This window comes from Myxocyprinus asiaticus, chromosome 46 (assembly GCF_019703515.2).
Source record: "Myxocyprinus asiaticus isolate MX2 ecotype Aquarium Trade chromosome 46, UBuf_Myxa_2, whole genome shotgun sequence".
Classification (NCBI taxonomy): domain Eukaryota; kingdom Metazoa; phylum Chordata; class Actinopteri; order Cypriniformes; family Catostomidae; genus Myxocyprinus; species Myxocyprinus asiaticus.
This window is the reverse complement of record NC_059389.1, coordinates 16,088,703-16,110,159: the sequence shown is the minus strand read 5'-3', so window position 1 is coordinate 16,110,159 and position 21,457 is coordinate 16,088,703. Positions and strand designations below refer to the sequence as shown.

Below are 21,457 nucleotides of genomic sequence, written 5' to 3'. Positions count from 1 at the left end.
CATGATTTGATATATCATGATATCATGATTCGATTCCGATTTACAAGCTTTGAATTCTGATTCATTTGGGTATATTACAGTTATAATGTCAGTTTTTTTTAACATACAGTATGAAATAAATTCTCTTTCAGCTAATGCTGTTATTAATTATACAGGGGACCTTCTAACTTGGTAAATTATGGAAATATTTGTTTTAAAAATGTTATTTTATCATTAGTTCTTTATCATTGTAGTCACATTTTAGCTTTTTAAAAATATGCAAACTCCATGTATTCCATCAAATAATTTGATGCCTTGAAATTGCATATACAGTATTATATTGCATATATTGTTAAATGTTTGTTGTTTACATGCCTAATTTGTACTATTTACAAGTATTTACATTCATATGGAGGACAAGTGCTAAAATGGTACTGTCTCTTTAAGACCAGCGTCAGGGACTTTGACAGTGTTTTGGTCAAATGGTGTTACAGCATCCGTGCTGATGTGTGGTTAGAAGTAAAAGTTTCTTTTGTTGTTTTTGTTAAAAAACTGACTGTAAAGAACAGAAAGGATATTAAAAGTTATATTATTCAATGACAAATGGAATGCATGGATCTTGTCTTTGGACTCACAAATCCACGGAATGAGTGAAACCAAACTTTTACTCTCAACACTCAGTGAAAATATCTCAGTGCTAAACTTCGCCACTACTCTACACTGGTGAGTGAAATCTGAAAAATGACCAAGCAGTGGCTAATCACAGACATTTTTACACGCAAATGCAAGTGACTGATGCGCAATGCGCTCTACAATGCACGTTGCTTATATTCTAACCCTAGGGTTAGAATAAAAGCAACGTGCATTGTAGAGCGCATAGAATAAAAGAGCAATTTTGGGATTTTAAGAATCGACGTCATGATCGTTCAAACAAAGATTGCGATTAAGCGAAAAATCTATGTTTTTACCTAGCCCTCGTGCCAAATGCTTGAGAGAGTCCCAGCGTGTCCGCGAGAGAAATGGGCTTTGGTTCAGTCTCTCTTGCGCCTCATAGAAGCGTCTATGACTGCACTGAGGAACACTGCTTTCAGAGTTTGCACTTATTTAGACAACCGGCTTCTTCTTTATTGAAATGCTGGACATAATGTGAATTCATGAATAGTTGAATAGAAATATTGATATATGGATCTAAAGTATCGATACAATATCGTGAGAAAAAGTAACGCAATATATTGATATTTGATTGGATCGACACAGCCCTAACACTAAGTCACAAATAAGGAAAGTTTGATCAGACTATAAAACCTTATAGTACTTTATTGAATGCTCAACTAGGGTACTCGGAAGTGACAGCTATGTTTGATCAAATACTGTACACACTAATAGTTCTTACTAAGGTTTTTGGGGAATTTGGAGACTGATTTCTCTTTTACGTACTAATTATAATATTCTGACCCATTCAGCTTAATTAATTTCAACTATGTCAATGAAATATGTTGATTATAGATAACTTCTATGGCACACCAAAGCCTCCAGCGGAACCCACGCAGATGCTGTTTAATGTGACGGACCAACTAATACCCGGTGCCCGACCCAGTGCAGAGGGAAAAAGGAAGAGGAACAAGTCCGTTAGTAACATGGAGAAGGACAGCATTGAGCCGCCAGAAGAAGAGGAGGATGAGAGTCCTGTTGTCAATGGCAATGGCATCGCCATCACACCAGGTCATGACCTACCACTGTTACCGAGATAGCTTAAAAATGAACCAATTGAGTCTATTTTGAATGTCTGCTTCATGGTCGATATGACTTTTTCAATTTGTCTAATACAAGATATTTCAGGGTAGAGTCTGATGGATTACTTAAAGAAATAGTTCACCCAAAAAAGAATTTTCTTTTATCATTTATTCACCCTCATGTTGTTATAAATCTGTATGACTTTCTCCAAGGAATACAAAAGGAAGGGGGCCTGGGTAGCTCAGCGAGTATTGACGCTGACTGCCACCCCTGGAGTCACGAGTTCGAATCCAGGGTGTGCTGAGTGAATCCAGCCAGGTCTCCTAAGCAACCAAATTGGCCTGGTTGCTAGGGAGGGTAGAGTCACATGGGGTAACCTCCATGTGGTTGTGATTAGTGGTTCTTGCTCTCAATGGGGCACGTGGTAAGTTGTGCGTGGATCGCGGAGAATATCACGAGCCTCCACATGCGGAGACTTTGCGGTGTCATGCACAACGAGCCACGTGATAAGATGTACAGATTGACTGTCTCAGAAGCGGAGGCAACTGAGACTTGTCCTCTGCCACCCGGATTGAGGTGAGTAACCGCGCCACCGTGAGGACCTACTAAGTAGCGGGAATTGGGCATTCCAAATTGGGGAGAAAAGGGGATAAAAAAATAAATACAAAAAGGAATACAAAAGGAGACATTCATCAGAATCTCTGCAGTGCTCTTTTCCATACAATGAAAGTGAATGGGGATGGACTGAAAAATGGATTTAAATTTAAGATGTTCCGCTTCACTGTAGCTCTAAAATCTTACCTGCATTGCCGTTCAGATTATGTAATGCGTTGATGCGTCTCAGCCAGTTTTGACATCAATGATGCCAAGCACATTGGTTGTAGCATGTTGTGTTGCCCCAAATTTGAATGTTCTGAAACATGAATAAAATATCAGAGCAATAGGCGAGGGGACTTAAATTTTGACTTAAATTTCGGTTTGGTAAAATAAAGCTGACATGGCTTCAGAAGACTTGGAATATAGATTACTATTATGAACATTTATGGTATTTTTTGTCACTTTTCGAGCTTTTGACAGCATCCGTCCCCTTTCATTTTCATTGTTGGAAAAGAGCAACTCAGAGATTCTGCATAACATCTCCCTTTGTGTTCCACTGAAGAAAGAAAGTCAAACAGGTTTAGAAAAACATGAGGGTGAGAAAATGCTTACAGTATTTTCATTTTTGGGTTGCTTTAATTGTTCATTTAAAAAAAAAAAAATGTTTGTTACATAACTAGAAAAGATAAGGTTTTGAATTATACTGAGCCATTGATAAAAATTATTCTGTTACTTAAGGCTGTGTGTTTAGTTACATAATTCATAATTTATTAAAGAAGATAACATCTTGGTTCCATTTAGCTTTTAAGAACTGGTTATATTACTTTTCGTTGTATATGAATAACAAAACAAGACTTTTACGAATTTGAAACTTTTGCCAGTGTATTGAAATTAAGCTATGTTTATGCCTATATGTTACCTGTATTTGTATCTCTTTGTCTAATCCTTTCTAATAATCTACTGTCAAATAAGTTTCTCAGTTAGAAGGTCATCATTGACACCGGTTTATTCTGTTTTCCTCACAGAATCAAGCGAACATGAAGACAAGAGTACAGACGCTTCTGGGGATGTGCCCACCCAGTCATGTCCACCCGAAACCCCCACCCACACCGCCACAGATGCCCCTGAGGAGGAAGGAGAGGCCCCCAAGTCCCCACAAGACTCCCAGGAGAATGACGAACTGGGCCCCTTGCCAGACAACTGGGAGATGGCCTACACTGAGAAGGGAGAAGTTTACTTTATAGAGTGAGTGAAATGCACTTCTAAGCATACTTCATAATGATGGAGGTGTAAACATATGGAGTGCTACGAGCTGCTGTGCCCTCATTTGCAGATTGTTATGGATGCCTGAATTATTTATGTGCACCGTATTGAGCTCACTCAGTTGAGTCTTAATGGCATTTTGCCTTTTGGAAACGATTTGCTCAACTTCAGTATATTAGGTCTCAATATTTTTCAGCCTTTTGATGATATTTATTATATTCAGTACCTCAGTATTTATCAATTTTCTCTGAAATTACTTAAAGGAATGTTCCGGGTTCAATACAAGTTAAGCTCAAATTGACAGCATTTGTGGCATAATGTTGATAACCACAAAAATCTATTTGTTTTCTTTAAAAACAAAAAGCAAAAATAGTTCTTGTGAGGCGCTTACAATGGAAGTGAATGGGGGCAATTTTTTTTACATTAAAATATTATCTTTTTCAAAAGTATAGCCACAAGACATAAACAATATACATGTTGATATGATTTTAGTGTGATAAAATCACTTAACCTTTTCTGTATAAAGTTATAGCCAATTTTACAACTTCGTTACCATGAAGATATAAAGTCAGCAAACCCTAAAAACCTAAAATGACTGTAAAAATTATGATTTACAGCTCAATTAATGCACAAGTTTTAACAGGAGAATGAATGAAAGTGTTTTTATAAAATTATAGGCTTCACATTTCTGCCTTTAAACCCTCCAAAAATGGGCCCCATTCACAGTTTGTTTTTGTTTTTTTGTGTGGATTTTTCCCCCTTTTTTCCCCCAATTTGGAATGCCTAATTCCCAGTGTGCTTTTTAGGTCCTCGTGGTCACGTAGTGATTCGCCTCAATCCGGGTGGCGGAGGACGAATCCCAGTTGCCTCCATGTCTGAGACCATCAACCTGTGCATCTTATCACGTGGCTTGTTGAGCACGTTGCCACGGAGACATAGCGCATGTGGAGGCTTCACGCCATCCACCGCGGCATCTACGCTCAACTCACCACGTGCCCCTCTGAGAACGAACCACATTATAGTGACCACAAGGAGGTTACCCCATGTGACTCTACCCTCCCTAGCAACTGGGCCAATTTGGTTGCTTAGGAGACCTGACTGGAGTCACTCAGCACGCCCTGGGATTTGAACTAGTGAACTAGTGAACTGAGCTACCCAGGCCCCCTAAATTGTTGATTTTTAAAAAAAAGGAAGGACGAGTCGAAATACATTTTTGTGGTAATCAACATTATGCCACAAATGCTGTCGACTGAGCATAACTTGTATTGAACCGGAACATTCCTTTAAAAGGGTGTTTCAGAGACACCATCATTTTAACCAAACAGCCACTGTAGCCAATTAGATAAAAAAATGTTAATGCTAGTAATAAAATATGGTTTAAAAAATCTTGTTAAAAATAGTCAAGCCATGTTTACCACATTATATATATATATATATATATATATATATATATATATATATATATATATATATATATATATATATATATACACACACACACACACACACACATACAGTATATATACACTGGCGGCCAAAAGTTTGGAATAATGTACAGATTTTGCTGTTTCGGAAGGAAATTAGTACTTTAATTCACCAAAGTGGCATTCAACTGATCACAAAGTATAGTCAGGACATTACTGATGTAAAAAACAGCACCATCACTATTTGAAAAAAGTCATTTTTTTATCAAATCTAGACAGGCCCCATTTCCAGCAGCCATCACTTCAACACCTTATCCTTGAGTAATCATACTAAATTGATAATTTGGTACTAGAAAATCACTTGCCATTATATCAAACACAGTTGAAAGCTATTTGGTTTGTTAAATGAAGCTTAACATTGTCTTTGTGTTCGTTTTTGAGTTGCCACAGTATGCAATAGACTGGCATGTCTTAAGGTCAATAGTAGGTCAAAAATGGCAAAAAAAGAAACAGTTTTCTCTAGAAACTCATCAGTCAATCATTGTTTTGAGGAATGAAGGCTATACAATGCTTGAAATTGCCAAAAAACTGAAGATTTCATACAAAGGTGTACACTACAGTCTTCAAAGACAATGGACAACTGGCTCTAACAAGGACAGAAAGAGATGTGGAAGGCCAGATGTACAACTAAACAAGAGGATCAGTACATCAGAGTCTCTAGTTTGAGAAATAGACGCCTCACATGTCCTCAGCTGACAGCTTCATTGAATTCTACCCGCTCAACACCAGTTTCATGTACAACAGTAAAGAGAAGACTCAGGGGTGCAGGCCTTATGGGAAGAATTGCAAAGAAAAAACACTTTTGAAACAGAAAAACAAAAAGAAAAGGTTAGAGTGGACAAAGAAACACAGATATTGGACAACAGATAATTGGAAAAGAGTGTTATGAATCTTAACCCCATTGAGCTTTTGTGGGATCAGCTAGACTGTAAGGTGTGTGAGAAGTTCCCGACAAGACAGCCATATCTATGGCAAGTGCTACAGGAAGCGTGGGGTGAAATGTCACCTGAGTATCTGGACAAACTGACAGCTAGAATGCCAAGAATCTGCAAAGCTGTCATTGCTGCATGTGGAGGGTTTTTTGATGAGAACACTTTTAAATAGTTTAAGAAGTTCTGAACATTGTTTTCAAATTGTAATAGTAATTGTTCAGGTTATTAATGTCCTGACTATACATTGTGATCTCTTGAATGGCACTTTGGTGAATAAAAGTAACAGTTTCTTTCTATAAGAGCAAAATCTGTAAATTATTCCAAACTTTTGGCTGCCAGTGTGTGTGTGTGTGTGTGTGTGTGTGTGTATGTATATATATATATATATTATTATTATTTATTTATTTTTTTTTTTACAAAATTATTTTAATACATTTAACATCCAGGGAATTGTGTTAACATTTTTTAATGATGACTCAAACAAGTCCTTGAATCTGAGTTTTAAACCCCCAGTTTGAACCAATTCATGGAAATAATTGAATTTTGAGGTTTTGCAACTGTAGTTTAGTTAGTTTAAGGGTATGTCCACACTAATGTGTTTCCTAACGTAATTTTTTTCCAAAGTATGCGGTATTTGAAGGCGTTTTTGAGAGTTTCATTTTTCGTGGGTGGGGGGGGGGACCGCATTCCAATTCTAAGATTATTAACGATAAATGCAAAATCACTGTTTTCAAACTAAAAAGTATTAGAATCAGTGATGCTGCTAAAACATTTCTGTCTTAACGCTCTTGTACTCGTGAGGAGGTATCGCAAAACTAATCTAATGACATGGATTTCAAGAAACTTGGATATATAAAAAGTGCATTATCATTGCGATATTCACGATGTCGCATGATATTATATTTCCAGAAACATTATCGTAAATATAACATGAATATTTAATATATTGCCCAGCACTAGTGCATGGTACCATTTTAATTAGGGATGAATTGACTCATTGGATTATGCTGAGCCATGAATCACAATGATAAATGAATCACCATAAAACTGAATCTAACAGCCAGAGTCACAGAATGAAAGAAAGTGATCTTGAGAGTGAGAGAAAGATGTTCTCCTCCCTCCCACTGTCTCTCTGTCCATAATGAGAAGCGAGGGACTCATTAAAATTATTGATTGTCATTTTGTTGACTGGAAACCTCACGCCCACTATGTCCCATTATGACTAAGGTCTCATGGGATATCTTGTCTAGAATGTTTTACATTCCAAAGTGAGGCTTGTCCCAATGTTTTGCCAGCATATCATGCATAGAAATGCATCTGTTTTGGATAATTGAAGAAATTAAAAATCAATGGCATATTTCACATCTATAAACAGTACTCGCAATGTAGTACTGGTATAAAGCTGTGGTGGATCACAGATCTGGGCTGTGTTTCCCAAAAGCATCGTAAGCGAAAGTAGATCGTTGAACCCATTGGCGCCAGTTGCTTCTACAATCAACTTAAGCTTGCAATGCTTTTGGGAAACGCAGCCCTGTTCTGATAGGGTCAAGCAAAAGGCAAATAATAAAATGCAATTAACAAAATAATCAAGCATTGGATAGCAATATAAATAGGCTTATCAACTTTTAAAAGGTAGGACATTTTTTTGTTGTTCTTGATGTCATGGCAGTGTCCAACCAAACTTCTTCTGAAATTATTATTTTGGCGTAAATTAATCTGTCAGTTTGTAACATGTCTAATACTTATAAAATATTTGGCCCAGTGTTTGTTGACCCAATTGTTGTGCACACTTTTTCTGTTGTTTATGCATTCACAAAATTGCCATTTTCTTATTTATCCTATGTCATGGATAATAATAATTTTGCATATTGTTGGGCCTATGCCGTTCATGGTAAAATTAATACATTTCAGTTTAATTTTAAATATATTTTTGTTTCTTCTGTATGCTAAACAATTTTGTTACTGTGTCGGGAGACCTTAATGTCCAGTGTAAAACAATCTGGGTCCTGAAGCAAAACTAGTTGAGAACCACTGGTATAAATGTTAATGCACCATAATTTTGCTTGAAATGTGCTTTATTAAGATTAGTGTGTTATTATACGTAACATAAATTGTTACTAAAGCATTTTTTTCATTATCTTAAGTCACAATACCAAAACGACGTCATGGCTTGACCCTCGACTAGCGAAGAAAGCCAAGCCCCCGGAGGAATGTGAGGAAGATGGTGAGTATACCTACTTGTTAACATGTATGAGAGTGTGTTACTGCTTTTATGTTTGGAGGAATGTGATGTCGTGACCTGTACATTTATTTTTCCCTCTGGAGACGCAGGCTTGAGAGAGTTTGACATGGATTTTAAGACAGAGATTTCCATTTAGTGCTTAACACAGGATCAGTTTGTTTATGTGTCAGGATACGCTCACAGTGTGGTCCGGGTTGATGTAAAATCAATAACTAATAACTCAAGCTCATAATGATTATAGACACTGTGTTCATGAATGATAGTAGTGCGGGGGCCTGGGTAGCTCAGCAAGTAAAGACGCTGACTACCACACCTGGAGTCGCAAGTTCTAATCCAGGGCATGCTGAGTGACTCCAGTCAGGCTTCCTAAACAACCAATTGGCCCGGTTGCTAGGGTGGGTAGAGTCATGTTGGATTAACCTCCTCGTGGTCGCTCTAATGTGGTTCACACTCTTGGTGGGACACGTGATACAATTGGCCAATTGGCCCCGGTTGCTAGGGTGGGTAGAGTCACGTTGGATTAACCTCCTCGTGGTCGCTATAATGTGGTTCACACTCTCGGTGATGAGCGTGGATGCCGCATTGAATAGCGTGAAGCCTCCACACGTGCTAGGTCTCCGCGGTAACATGCTCAACAAGACACATGATAAGATGTGCGGATTGACGGTCTCAGATGTGGAGGCAACTGAGATTCGAGTCACTACACCACCACGAGGACTTAGAGTGCATTTGGAGATGGACATGCCAAATTGGGGAGAAAAGGGTAGAAAATCCACAAAAACAAAAAGAAAGATAGTAGTGACAGTATCAATTGATCTGTGCATTTTTCATGAATTCGGCCATTTATCTGTTTGTTCATTCATTGATCCAACCAACCATCCATCCAAGAAGCATTTTTTCAGTTCGTTCGTTTTATTCATTCATTTGTTTGTTTGTTCATTCAGTCATATATCTATTTATTCATCCATCCATGGACCCATTCATTCATTCGTTTGTTAATTTTTGTGAAGCCCATAATATTATTTGAATTGGATAAAAACATTTTGTTCATTCATTCATTTATTCATTCATTTGTTTTATTCATTCATTTATCTGTTTATTTATTCATTCATACAGCCATTTATTCATGTTTCCATCATCACCCATGCATTCATTCATTCATTAATTTATTCATTCGTTTTTTTCGTTGATTTTTATTCATTCTTGTTTGTTCATTCTTTCATATAGCCATCTTTCCATTTCCTATTTGTTCATTCATTCGTTCATTTTTATTAATTCATTTGTTTGTGCAATCGTTCATTTAGATATTCATCCATCCATCGCCCATTCATTCATTAATTTGAATTTATTCATTTATTTAATTGTTTGTTCATTGATTCATATAGCCATCCATCCATTCATTCATCCACTTGTTCATTCATTCATGCACACTTTATTGGCCATTTTTTGTCAAGCTCATAATATTCCTTGAACTCTCAAACATTACATTAATAACCATGATGTATTCCACAGTATGCCCCAAACCCCTGTTTTTTGCTATTTTCTTATTATTTGGGCTGTTACACATGCATGCTGCTACTGTGTACGCAAATCTACCATCTTTGAAAGCCTCTGTTGAATTAAAATGCAATTTATTGGGGCTAGATAAATCAATATCTCTTTCCACAGGCCTTTTTAGTGCCTCTCTGTGACCTGTCAACTAATATTCCTCTCCCTATTAGAACATAGATCGAGGTTTTGCACATCTATGCAACAAAGTAAGCTCAAATACATATTCATAATTGATTTCTGTTGTGCCCAGTAATTTTTGGTGTGTTAAACATGGCTTCTCCATGCCCGTCTTTAAAGTTTAGCCATCAATTCCTAATAAAGAATATAATTCAGATATTTGTTAGCTTGTGGCCTCGTGGGGTGGCACAATTTTTCTTTCATCATATATTCACATCTAACGTTAGATTAAAGATTATCTGTATGTGTCATCCTAATTTTGCCTTAAAATGAATGGTAGTCACAACCCTCTTGCATTTAGCATCACTGTGAAACATTTCTGTGTAACTTCAAAAGGATGCCTGGGTAATTAACAGTGGAATTAATTTACCATTGTTTTCAGGCTCTAAAATGTACTTGGTGCCTGCTAACTGAATGAACCTTTATTAGTTGTTGTTATTAGAGGACAAATTTCACAGGACTTAAAAAGACACACATATCGGCACACATGCACACACATATGTACACTTGTGCATTCTATGCACTCAAATATACATATGCCACTTAGTGAATAAAAGAGCCTGAAAAAGAGACTTCTCCCATAGTTTCCATGGCAACTGCTGATGGACGACCATTGATTTAAGGAGGCTTGAGAAAGATATTTAAGGTGGTCCGGGTTAAATCCATGTCTTAAAGAAATATTCCAGGTTCAATACAAGATATAAACAGTTTGCTTGTTAACATGATTTTAGTGTGATAAAATTGCTTACTAACCTCTGCGTAAAGTTATTGCCAATTTTACAACTTATTTGACATGACGATGTAATCTCAATATTCATCTTAAAAATGTAGCGCTTCTGATGCGAGACGCTTAAAAATAATGAGATGTGTTGCAACACTCACAGGCGTCCATCTAGCATATGTTGACCAACAGTTTAGTAGTACAGACGGAATGCGACAACGTGTCCTGTGTGAATGGCTTCTAATTCAACAAAATTTAATAAAACAAAGTCAAAAGGCAGTAACTACATCAACACTCAAACTGAGTAAAATGGCTTCAAAGATTTTTGATTGTCCAGCCAAATGTGGATTATAAAATAATCTCACTTTGTTTTCTATGAATTTGAAGATAGTTAAACCAAACCTATCTGTCACAGGACAGATCATAGACTACGAGACTTTAAAAACTAAATTTTGACAAAATGTGTAGTTACTGCATTTTGGCTTTGCATGGCAGTATATTATATTACATCTGTAACATTGAGAATATTAGTTGGCCCAGCTACATTTTCATTCATTGGCTCTCATTATTACTGAACCAAGATATGATTATCAAAAGAAAAAGACAGCAAATCCAGCCAAGGTTATGCCAGACTTTTCACTTTTTTCCATTAAGAAAGTGCTGCCATCTGGAGTGTTACTCGCCTTCACTTTCACAGTTAAGTCATGTATGTGACACATATAAGAAGCTCATCCTGAATCCTATTGTATGACACTCCGTGCCTCTTGGATGACAGCCTATGAGAGGTCTTTTCTTAATGTAAACCTTAATATGATAATCATTTTCATGCAGTGGAAAAGGGTCAGACAGATGCTATTTAGCTGTTTGGAGTAGCCGGTGTGTGTGTGTGTGTGTGTGTGTGTGTGTGTGTGTAGGTGGGTATTGATTGCTCTAACCCTCCTAGGGAGGTGCAAGATCCTTGTTGGCCAGCACACCTGCTCCCACCTCCTCCATCATGCCATTTGTGCCTCACTAGATGTTCAAAGCGGCCATTCACTTTACTGATAAATATCTGAATATCTGTTTTTTTTTTTTTTTGGTTTTTTATCACAGTATGAGTAAAAAAGCACTGATGAATCAGAACAGTGAATAAAACAATTAGTGGGGGGCCTGGGTAGCTCAGCGAGTAAAGATGCTGACTACCACCCCTGGAGTCACGAGTTCAAATCCAGGGCATGCTGAGTGACTCCAGCCAGGTCTCCTAAGCAACCAAATTGGCCCGGTTGCTAGGGAGAGTAGAGTCACATGGGGTAACCTCTATGGGTGTGACGATACACTTAGCTCACGAGACGAGACAATACACGATACTGGGTTCACGAGAACGAGACAAGACAATATTTTAACACTATATACACTACCGGTCAAAAGTTTTGAAACACTTACTCATTCTTTATTATAATTTTTTTTTTTTTTTTTTCACATTTTAGAATAATAGTAAAGTCATCAAACTATGGAATAACATAAATGGAACTAAGGGAATTATGTTGTGACTAAATAAAATCCAAAATAAATCAAAACTGTGTTATATTTTAGCATCTTCAAAGTAGTCGCCCTTTGCCTAGAATTTGCAGACATGTACTCTTGACATTTTCTCAACCAACTTCTTGAGGTATCTCCCTGGGATGATTTTTAAACAGTATTGAAGGAGTTCCCATCTATGTTGGGCACTTATTGGCTGCTTTTCTTTATTATTTGGTCCAAGTCATCAATTTATAAAAACCGATTTATTTTTATTAAAGTTTAGTTTTATAATGAAATAAATTAATATGGTGGCACAATTATATTTTTGTCTACAAAACTAATTTCAAACATTTAAGCATACGCCTTCAGATCAAAAGATTTTTAAGATCATGAGAAACATTTCAGGCAAGTGTTTCAAAAGTTTTGACTGGTAGTGTATATGACTGGAAAAATAGTCTTTTATTTGATTGAAAGTCACAAAATGCAAAACAATGCAGGTGCATTTTGAAAAGTTTTAACTAATCATCTTGTAATGAATGTCACTTCAGTTCTAATTTCTGAGTATGAATTATCATATGCCGTAAAAGACAATATGCTTTAAAAGGTTTTGCCACAAACTCAACTGACTGGCTTCTCTCCTGTATGATTTCACATGAGTCTCTTCAGACCTGGTTGATTTTAGTTAAGAACTGCAGTGGTTCTGTAGGTGTCTTTGCATAGTGCTTGTGTTAGCTGCGGTGTACGGCACTATTTTCTTACAGTGCTTACATATTGGCTGTGTCTCGTTTGGAAGGCTGCGTCCTCTGGAGGTCGCATTTGTCGGCCACATACGTCATCGAGGCTGTCTCGTTTCATTATATTTTTTTTTTATTGGGAATGCAATTAACAACTGTATAAATGTAAATGCATATACATAAAAGGCATTGACAATAGATAAAAAATAAGAAAAAGAAAGACACATTTTTTTTTTCAATTGCATCGATGATGTATGCGGCCGATAAATGCGACCTCCGGAGGACGCAGCCTTCCAAACGAGACACAGCCTTTGTTTGTGTCTTGTCTGTCACTCTGTCACTGTTTATTGTTTCCATGGGGTACCTAAAATGCTGCCACACAAACGATTTAAAAGTGGTGGGAGCATCTTCTATGCTAATTTCACCATAACACTCCGTCATGCTGATATCGTGAGACAGCTTTTCACCTCAACGAGAAATATCGTCACGTTTTAATATCGCAAGATCTCGTGGCACGAAATCTCGTCACACCCCTAGTAACCTCCTCGTGGTCACTGTAATGTGGTTCTCGCTCACGGTGGGGCGCATGGTGAGTTGTGCGTGGATGCCGCGGAGAATAGTGTGAAGCCTCCACATGTGCTATGTCTCCGTGGTAACGCGCTCAACAAGCCACATGATAAGATGCGCAGATTGACGGTCTCAGACACGGAGGCAACTAAGATTTGTCCTCCGCCACCTGGATTGAGGCGAGTCACTACGCCACCACGAGGACTTGGAGCGCATTGGGAACTGGGCATTCCAAATTGGGAAAAAAAATAAAAAAATAAAAAAAAAGAAAACAATTAGAGAAGTTAAAAAGCCCATCAAAAGGCTTGACAAACCCATTTTTTTTTCCTGTGTTGATGTATTTTCTTTTGAAACAGGAAGTTTGGATGGGGTCCCTTCTTAAAAAATAAATAAATAGATAACATAACCAATGGGCTTTACTGTACATAACAGCCATAAACACGATTTGCTAATTGATAATGCTATTCAGAAGTAAGTGGAATTAGGGGGAGGGGCCTGCTCATTCTAGAGAGCATTTGATTGGACAAAATGAGTGAGTGCAGGATGAGTCATCAATATTTTGTGGTCTGTTTTCCCTAGATTTTTACATTTTAGGAAGAAAATGTAAGTGGTGTTTTTCCATGCAAAATTAACAGCCACAATGCTATGGTGATGTTAGTGGTTGCCAGGGTGTAGCTATGTGGCTGCTAAGGTGTTCAGGGTGTTTTTAGCACATTACTATGCTGTTGCTAGTGTAAAATGTTGCTAGGGTTAGTCTTGGTGGTTTCTATTTGGTTGCTAACTGGCCTAAGCAAAAAGAGCCCTATTATATTTTTGACCTTAGATATTTGATTATGGAATATTTTTTTTTTGCATGTTTATTTACCCATCAGGGGAAAATCCTAAGTCTGATTGCTTAGAAAATGTAAGAGCACAATATCTCCTCAAAAAGTGTGGGATGAGTTAGAGGCTGTTCAGTCTGAATGCCTTCTTACGCGGAAAAAGCTAGACACATCGCAATGAAAACACACGAAAACACACTTTTAAAAATGGACAGTCTATTTAACCTGACACGGCGCTTAAAAACACGGCGATTTGGTGCAACACGCTGAAAAAACAATGAGACGAGGCACAACGGTCAACGATGTCCATCTAGAACTTGTTTACATAGAAACACAGTTGAAAAACAGCACAGACTGAGACAGGAATACGTTGTGTGTGTACGCCCCTTTAGGTACGCAGAACCACTAACTTCAAGTATGAGCAATAACAATACCGATGGTTCACCTTTAGTAAACTAGTTCTGATGTATCAGTTTATTGACTGTGGAGTGACTTTAACTCTTGAAAAAAGCAAGCAGTGTAGTTAATCAATGGAGAAAGGCGGTGTCTGAACAGATATGAGTTATTTTAGCATTTCATTTGTGTGCATGCACGCGATTTGCATGTTTAATACACATTGTTTATACTCACATGCAGAGATGACTTCATCTGCATGTAGATATGTGTATGTGTTTGTGCATAACACCACAAACAAACCTCTGCTACATCCCACTGGTTATGTTTAGATAATTACTGTGAGTTTGTGCATGTTCCACATTTCTTACTGATATTTTAATAATATCAAATTTGGTTGAAAAACAAAACAGATGGGGAAAAACATCTACAATGTTGCATGTGATGACAGCCCTGTGTTGTCATGGTGATATGGTCAGCCCTTTAATTTGGTTTGTGTCTCTCAGTGGGATTGAATTGCATTGAAGTATGTTGGCTGAAACCTTGGGGCTGCCAGATCTCCCCTCACTTACCGCTGTGTGTCCTAATTAAGCTTTGTTTTACACACTGACTGCCAGCGTGAACGGCCGATTGGATTTTTCGTTATACAGAATCAAAATTCTAGTGTGTGTAGAGAATGTGTTTTTAAAAGACGTCCAGACGGATTTGGTTGTATTATCTTGATTTCGAGCATCCCCAGGATTATTGATTTACTGGACTGGGCTTCACCATAATGAAAATTATGAGAAATGTTTTCATGGCAAGGATAGTTTCTGTCATGTATTAAATAGCTTATTTTAAGCTTGTTGCCTTGTATACAGTCAGGGTCACTTGTCAATTTTGCATTAATTATTTTTTTTATATAAATATGAATGAAAAGGTAAGACTTGAAGCCTGAAAATATAAAGCATTATAAAGGTATTTATAATACACATTATATGTGTGTGTGTGTGTGTGTGTGTGTGTGTGTGTGTATATATATATATATATATATATATATATATATATATATATATACTGTGTGTATATATATATATATATATATATATATATATATATATATATATATATATATATATATAAGAAATATGTTCATTCTTAGTTGTAATAAAAGTAGCTATTCATGGTTATATATTAAGCATTATAATTAAACACATTATATATACCTGAATATAGGTATTGATCATGTGTTTTTATTGCATTATATTCTTTTAAGGTATTTAATTATTTATGAATAAGTGAGTATTATGAGAAGTGCTCAGCTGGCAGACAATAAAACAGGCACAAAAATCACATAGACTTAGACTAAGGGAAGGACCCGAGGCATAAAGTGATAACAATAATTAATAATAATTCCTTACATTTATATAGTGCTTTTCTAGGCACTCAAAGAGCTTTACATAGTATAGGGGGAATCTCCTCAACCACCACCAGTGTGCAGCATCCACCTGGATGATGCGACGGCAGCCATAGTGTGCCAGCACGCTCACCACAACCTTAGTTTTCCCCAGGAGGTCGCCAGACTCAACCCTGCTCAGCTGTATCATAAAGCTACCACACAAACACAATAGTAACCACGTAGCAACCACCCACACTGTAAACCCTAAAGTTGTAATTACTTGGCATATCAAGTTGTCTTAATTAAGTATTACTTGAAATGTCAAGTTTTGGGTTCATACTGTAACTCAAATATTGAAGTTCATTGAACTTATTTATGTAAAAAATCCATATACTTAAAGGGGTCATGTCATGAGGAATACAATTTTCTTTTATATTTTGACATATAAGAGGTCATTCTACTTTAAAAACATACTGTATATTTCAGAACTCAAAACTTAATCCCTAATGCAATAATATAATTTATTGAAACCAAGCACAAATGCCTCGTTCTCTACTTTCGCGACTTCCCTATGTCACTAGGGGGCCCATTAATTCATGACTGCCTCTACAGCAACAACATCAATGCCTACTTTACATCATCATAGCCTTGGCCCCGCCCACTTGCACTCCATTTGTACTCCGAGAGAGAGCAGGACAAGCAGGTCTAGTGTGGCTTCTTAACTATTCCTGAACACCAAAGGGTACCCATCTGGACTATTTATAATTATTTTTGTATAGAAGCATGCACTAGACAGATGTCTTTGACCGCTGTCACGTATCTTGTACTGCTTTTAAAGACGCGGTGTGAAGTTACAACTCTGAAGAGGAGACACCATTCTCTGTCATTCAGCTGCCGCCTCTTGCTGTTTTGAGCACAAACAGTTCTTTCGCCCATCTGCACTATTTTTAATTGTTGGTGTATGTAAACGTACACTAGATGTACGTCATTGACCATTTTGATGCGTTCCTGGCTTCAGTGCATTATGATAATGGATGTGCGTGCGTCTTCATTGTGCTTTGGACTATGTATGTGCGGTTTTTTTTCAGCTCTTTATTAGCATTATCAGTGGACCTCAGGGAAGATAAAATTATAAAAAAGACTATGTCATGACCCCAGTAAGCTTTTAAGTGTTAATAACTCAAACGTCTAAGTACAAAATTGAGGCTATGGGGAATACTTATAATGCTTTGCGCTTGAATTGCCTATTTAATTTTGTTTCCACGGTCAAAGGGAAGTTATGGGTTCATTTAAATAGTTGTAATTTAGAATTTATAGAGGTTTTAGCTCTTTTTTTAGTATTACTTATGTTGCTTTGTTGCAAATAGTTGTTTCGTATGATGTCAACAATTCTCTTGGTGAATGTGCATTTAAAGTGCAGGTATATATGCATTTCTTCAGAGAATTAATTTTATTTAATGACTGATCTAGAATCTGTCATGATCTTTATTTGAGCTGTGCTATTGTTTTATCTAAAATGAAATAATTTCAATTAAAATTATTAACAAAAGTAGAAACTAAATCTGAGTTGTCTACTTGCATCTAGTTACCTTAACTTAAATAGTTAAGTTCATTCTAAATGAACACCAAGTTAACTGAACTTAATTACATACATTTTGAGATGCCATTAATTAATTCAATTGAAGGAAAGAGTTTACTTAATTAAATGAGTTGTCAACTTATTAGAGTTTTCAGTGTAGAACACCCTAGCAACCACATAGTGATTTTGGCAATGCAACACTCTTGCTTCTTCAGAAATTTGAAAATATAGTTATGTACTGTGGTTACAATTATTCACAAAAACATAATTGATTATATAGTATATTAAAAGTCATTATGAAGTGTTTCTGAAATAATTTCAACATTACAGATAAAGGTATAATGATACAATATTAGACTATACGATATTTAATTGTTTTCTTTCTAAAGAACTTCCATATGGCTGGGAGAAAATAGACGACCCTATTTACGGCAGTTACTATGTCGAGTAAGTTCTTCTAATTTCCTCCTTAACACCAAACATTTGCCAAACCCGACTCGCATGTGTAATGCTCTTCAATAAATGCACAGAGGGAGGGAGGATCCCAGCGTGATTAAATATCTGCTCGTTCATGCCCGCAGCCACATTAACAGAAGGACACAATTTGAGAACCCCGTCCTAGAGGCCAAGAGAAGAATCCAACAGCAACAGCAAATGCAGAGTCAAGGCCTATCAGCGCTGCCATTGCCCACCATATACAGAGGTACTGCTCTACTCTATGGCCCATATAGGGCATCTTCACTCTCCCGAACATGGTTTTATTGTGGTCTTTATCATTTTTGGGTTGCTGAGGTGTGCCCTACTTTCACGTCACTTTAGCTTAGTGACCAAAGACCACAGAAACCATGTTCGCCCTTTTCAGTGGGGGTTCTGTAGGCAGGGTATAGTTTCATTATTCATGTTTGCTGTGTCAAAGTACTTTTAAGGCAAGTTAGGTCACTTTCGGGGTATATTCGTTATCACATGTATCGCTCCTACCTACTTAAGACCGAATTTACCAAAACTTTGCAAAGTTGCGTTCAAATAACTTTTAAAATCAGCAATAAAATCTGATAACAATGGTATCATAAATGGTACTTTATAAGCTCAAATTATGCAAAAAACAATACTTTTCAGGTTCAAGTTACACTGGAAAAAAAATAATTTTCATACTCAGTATTTTTGTCTTTTTTTCCCGGTAAAAATAACTTAACATCCTTAAAATAAAATAAATGTACTTGAGAAGCAAAGTAACGTAAGATATTAAAAGTGCTGTAAGCGATTTTTTTTTTTTTCATGGAAATTATCAAAAATGTTTACTACTCTCTGAAAGATATCAAGAAAACAAGTGTCCTAAGATATTTCGCCAGTCTCTTTTACAGATTTAGACTCTAAAAACAGCAAACAGAATGTGTCCGTGGGCCACGGACAATGATGCTTTTTGCCTGTCAATCATTTTACACGTTCTCATAGTATTGTTGTTGCAGCAAATTATTGAGGCTTACTGCCAATTTTATGCCATGTTGCTCATAACAGTTGTCAGTTGAGGGCGCAATTTTGCTGCTGTTGTTTTTGACAACCGTTTCTGCTTGTGTCAGTCTTAATAAAGCTAATTTGGTATCGTTGGAGCACAGGGTTTTGGAAAAAGGGGGTGTGGCTAATCCAACGGCTCAGCCTGGGGAAATTCTAGAATGGCTAAAATTGCTTACAGCAACTTTAAATCTTGTATTCAGAGAAATGTAACATTTAGTGATGTTTTTGCTTAAAACAAGAAAAAACTATTTGCCAGTGGGGTGATAAAAATAAACTTAATTCAAAGGCAAAACAAGTTTATTTTTCTTACCTCATTGATAAACAGTTATTTGTTGTTTTAAGCTTAAACCTTACTAAATTATGTTGAAATTAAGACTTAATGTAATTTTGCTTGTCAAGTAAATGTATCTTGTTTTAAGGGTGTGTAGATATTTTTACTTAAAAACAAAGACAAAATCTTTTGAAGTGTAATTCAAGAACGCATATGTGCTAGCTAGACCAACCTAAACAATAGAATGCGTTTTTTGCGATAGTTGAGCTACAAGTAGTGCAATTTATACCATTGTTATCATGTTACCGTGAATCTGACAGGTGTTGTCTCAGTCACAAAGGCTTCCATTCCTGCAGCCATATTTAGCGTTACAATTTCTCCCATTCATATGTACAGTATATGAATGAGCAGTCTCATTCTCATCATAATGTTTCTGGTTGTGTTTGTCTTCACAGAAAAGCCTCCATTCACACGAGATGCCACACAGCTCAAAGGGACGTTCCTCACCACGGCACTGCAGAAAAGCAACATGGGATTCGGCTTCACCATCATCGGTGGGGATGAACCAGATGAGTTCCTGCAGGTGAAGAGTGTCATACCTGATGGACCTGCAGCACAGGATGCGAAGATGGGCACAGGTGAGAAACATACTGTACAGGTGCATCTCAATAAATTAGAATGTCGTGGAAAAGTTCATTTATTTCAGTAATTCAACTCAAATTGTGAAACTCGTGTATTAAATAAATTCAATGCACACAGACTGAAGTAGTTTAAGTCTTTGGTTCTTTTAATTGTGATGATTTTGGCTCACATTGAACAAAAACCCACCAATTCACTATCTCAAAAAATTAGAATATGGTGACATGCCAATCAGCTAATCAACTCAAAACACCTGCAAAGGTTTCCTGAGCCTTCAAAATGGTCTCTCAGTTTGGTTCACTAGGCTACACAATCATGGGGAAGACTGCTGATCTGACAGTTGTCCAGAAGACAATCATTGACACCCTTCACAAGGAGGGTAAGCCACAAACATTCATTGCCAAAGAAGCTGGCTGTTCACAGAGTGCTGTATCCAAGCATGTTAACAGAAAGTTGAGTGGAAGGAAAAACTGTGGAAGAAAAGGATGCACAACCAACCGAGAGAACCGCAGCCTTTTGAGGATTGTCAAGCAAAATCGATTCAAGAATTTGGGTGAACTTCAGAAGGAATGGACTGAGGCTGGGGTCAAGGCATCAAGAGCCACCACACACAGACGTGTCAAGGAATTTGGCTACAGTTGTCGTATTCCTCTTGTTAAGCCACTCCTGAACCACAGACAACATCAGAGGCGTCTTACCTGGGCTAAGGAGAAGAAGAACTGGACTGTTGCCCAGTGGTCCGAAGTCCTCTTTTCAGATGAGAGCAAGTTTTGTATTTCATTTGGAAACCAAGGTCCTAGAGTCTGGAGGAAGGGTGGAGAAGCTCATAGCTCAAGTTGCTTGAAGTCCAGTGTTAAGTTTCCACAGTCTGTGATGATTTGGGGTGCAATGTCATCTGCTGGTGTTGGTCCATTGTGTTTTTTGAAAACCAAAGTCACTGCACCTGTTTACCAAGAAATTTTGGAGCACTTCATGCTTCCTTCTGCTGACCAGCTTTTTAAAGATGCTGATTTCATTTTCCAGCAGGATTTGGCACCTGCCCACACTGCCAAAAGCACCAAAAGTTGGTTAAATGACCATGGTGTTGGTGTGCTTGACTGGCCAGCAAACTCACCAGACCTGAACCCCATAGAGAATCTATGGGGTATTGTCAAGAGGAAAATGAGAAACAAGAGACCAAAAAATGCAGATGAGCTGAAGGCCACTGTCAAAGAAACCTGGGCTTCCATACCACCTCAGCAGTGCCACAAACTGATCACCTCCATGCCACACCGAATTGAGGCAGTAATTAAAGCAAAAGGAGCCCCTACCAAGTATTGAGTACATATACAGTAAATGAACATACTTTCCAGAAGGCCAACAATTCACTAAAAAATTTTTTTT

The 21,457-nt window shown here is 37.3% G+C and overlaps 1 protein-coding gene across 1 annotated transcript in view; it reads left to right on the top strand.

The window, feature by feature from the left end:
• LOC127436016 (membrane-associated guanylate kinase, WW and PDZ domain-containing protein 2-like) overlaps window positions 1-21,457 on the top strand; it is a 136,956-nt gene that overhangs the window by 65,996 nt on the left and 49,503 nt on the right. The window contains exons 4-9 of the mRNA XM_051689899.1: window positions 1,486-1,701; window positions 3,336-3,555; window positions 8,134-8,213; window positions 18,042-18,099; window positions 18,234-18,355; window positions 19,891-20,073. Of these exons, the coding sequence (XP_051545859.1) occupies window positions 1,486-1,701; window positions 3,336-3,555; window positions 8,134-8,213; window positions 18,042-18,099; window positions 18,234-18,355; window positions 19,891-20,073 (879 nt within the window). The remainder of the gene's footprint in view (window positions 1-1,485; window positions 1,702-3,335; window positions 3,556-8,133; window positions 8,214-18,041; window positions 18,100-18,233; window positions 18,356-19,890; window positions 20,074-21,457) is intronic.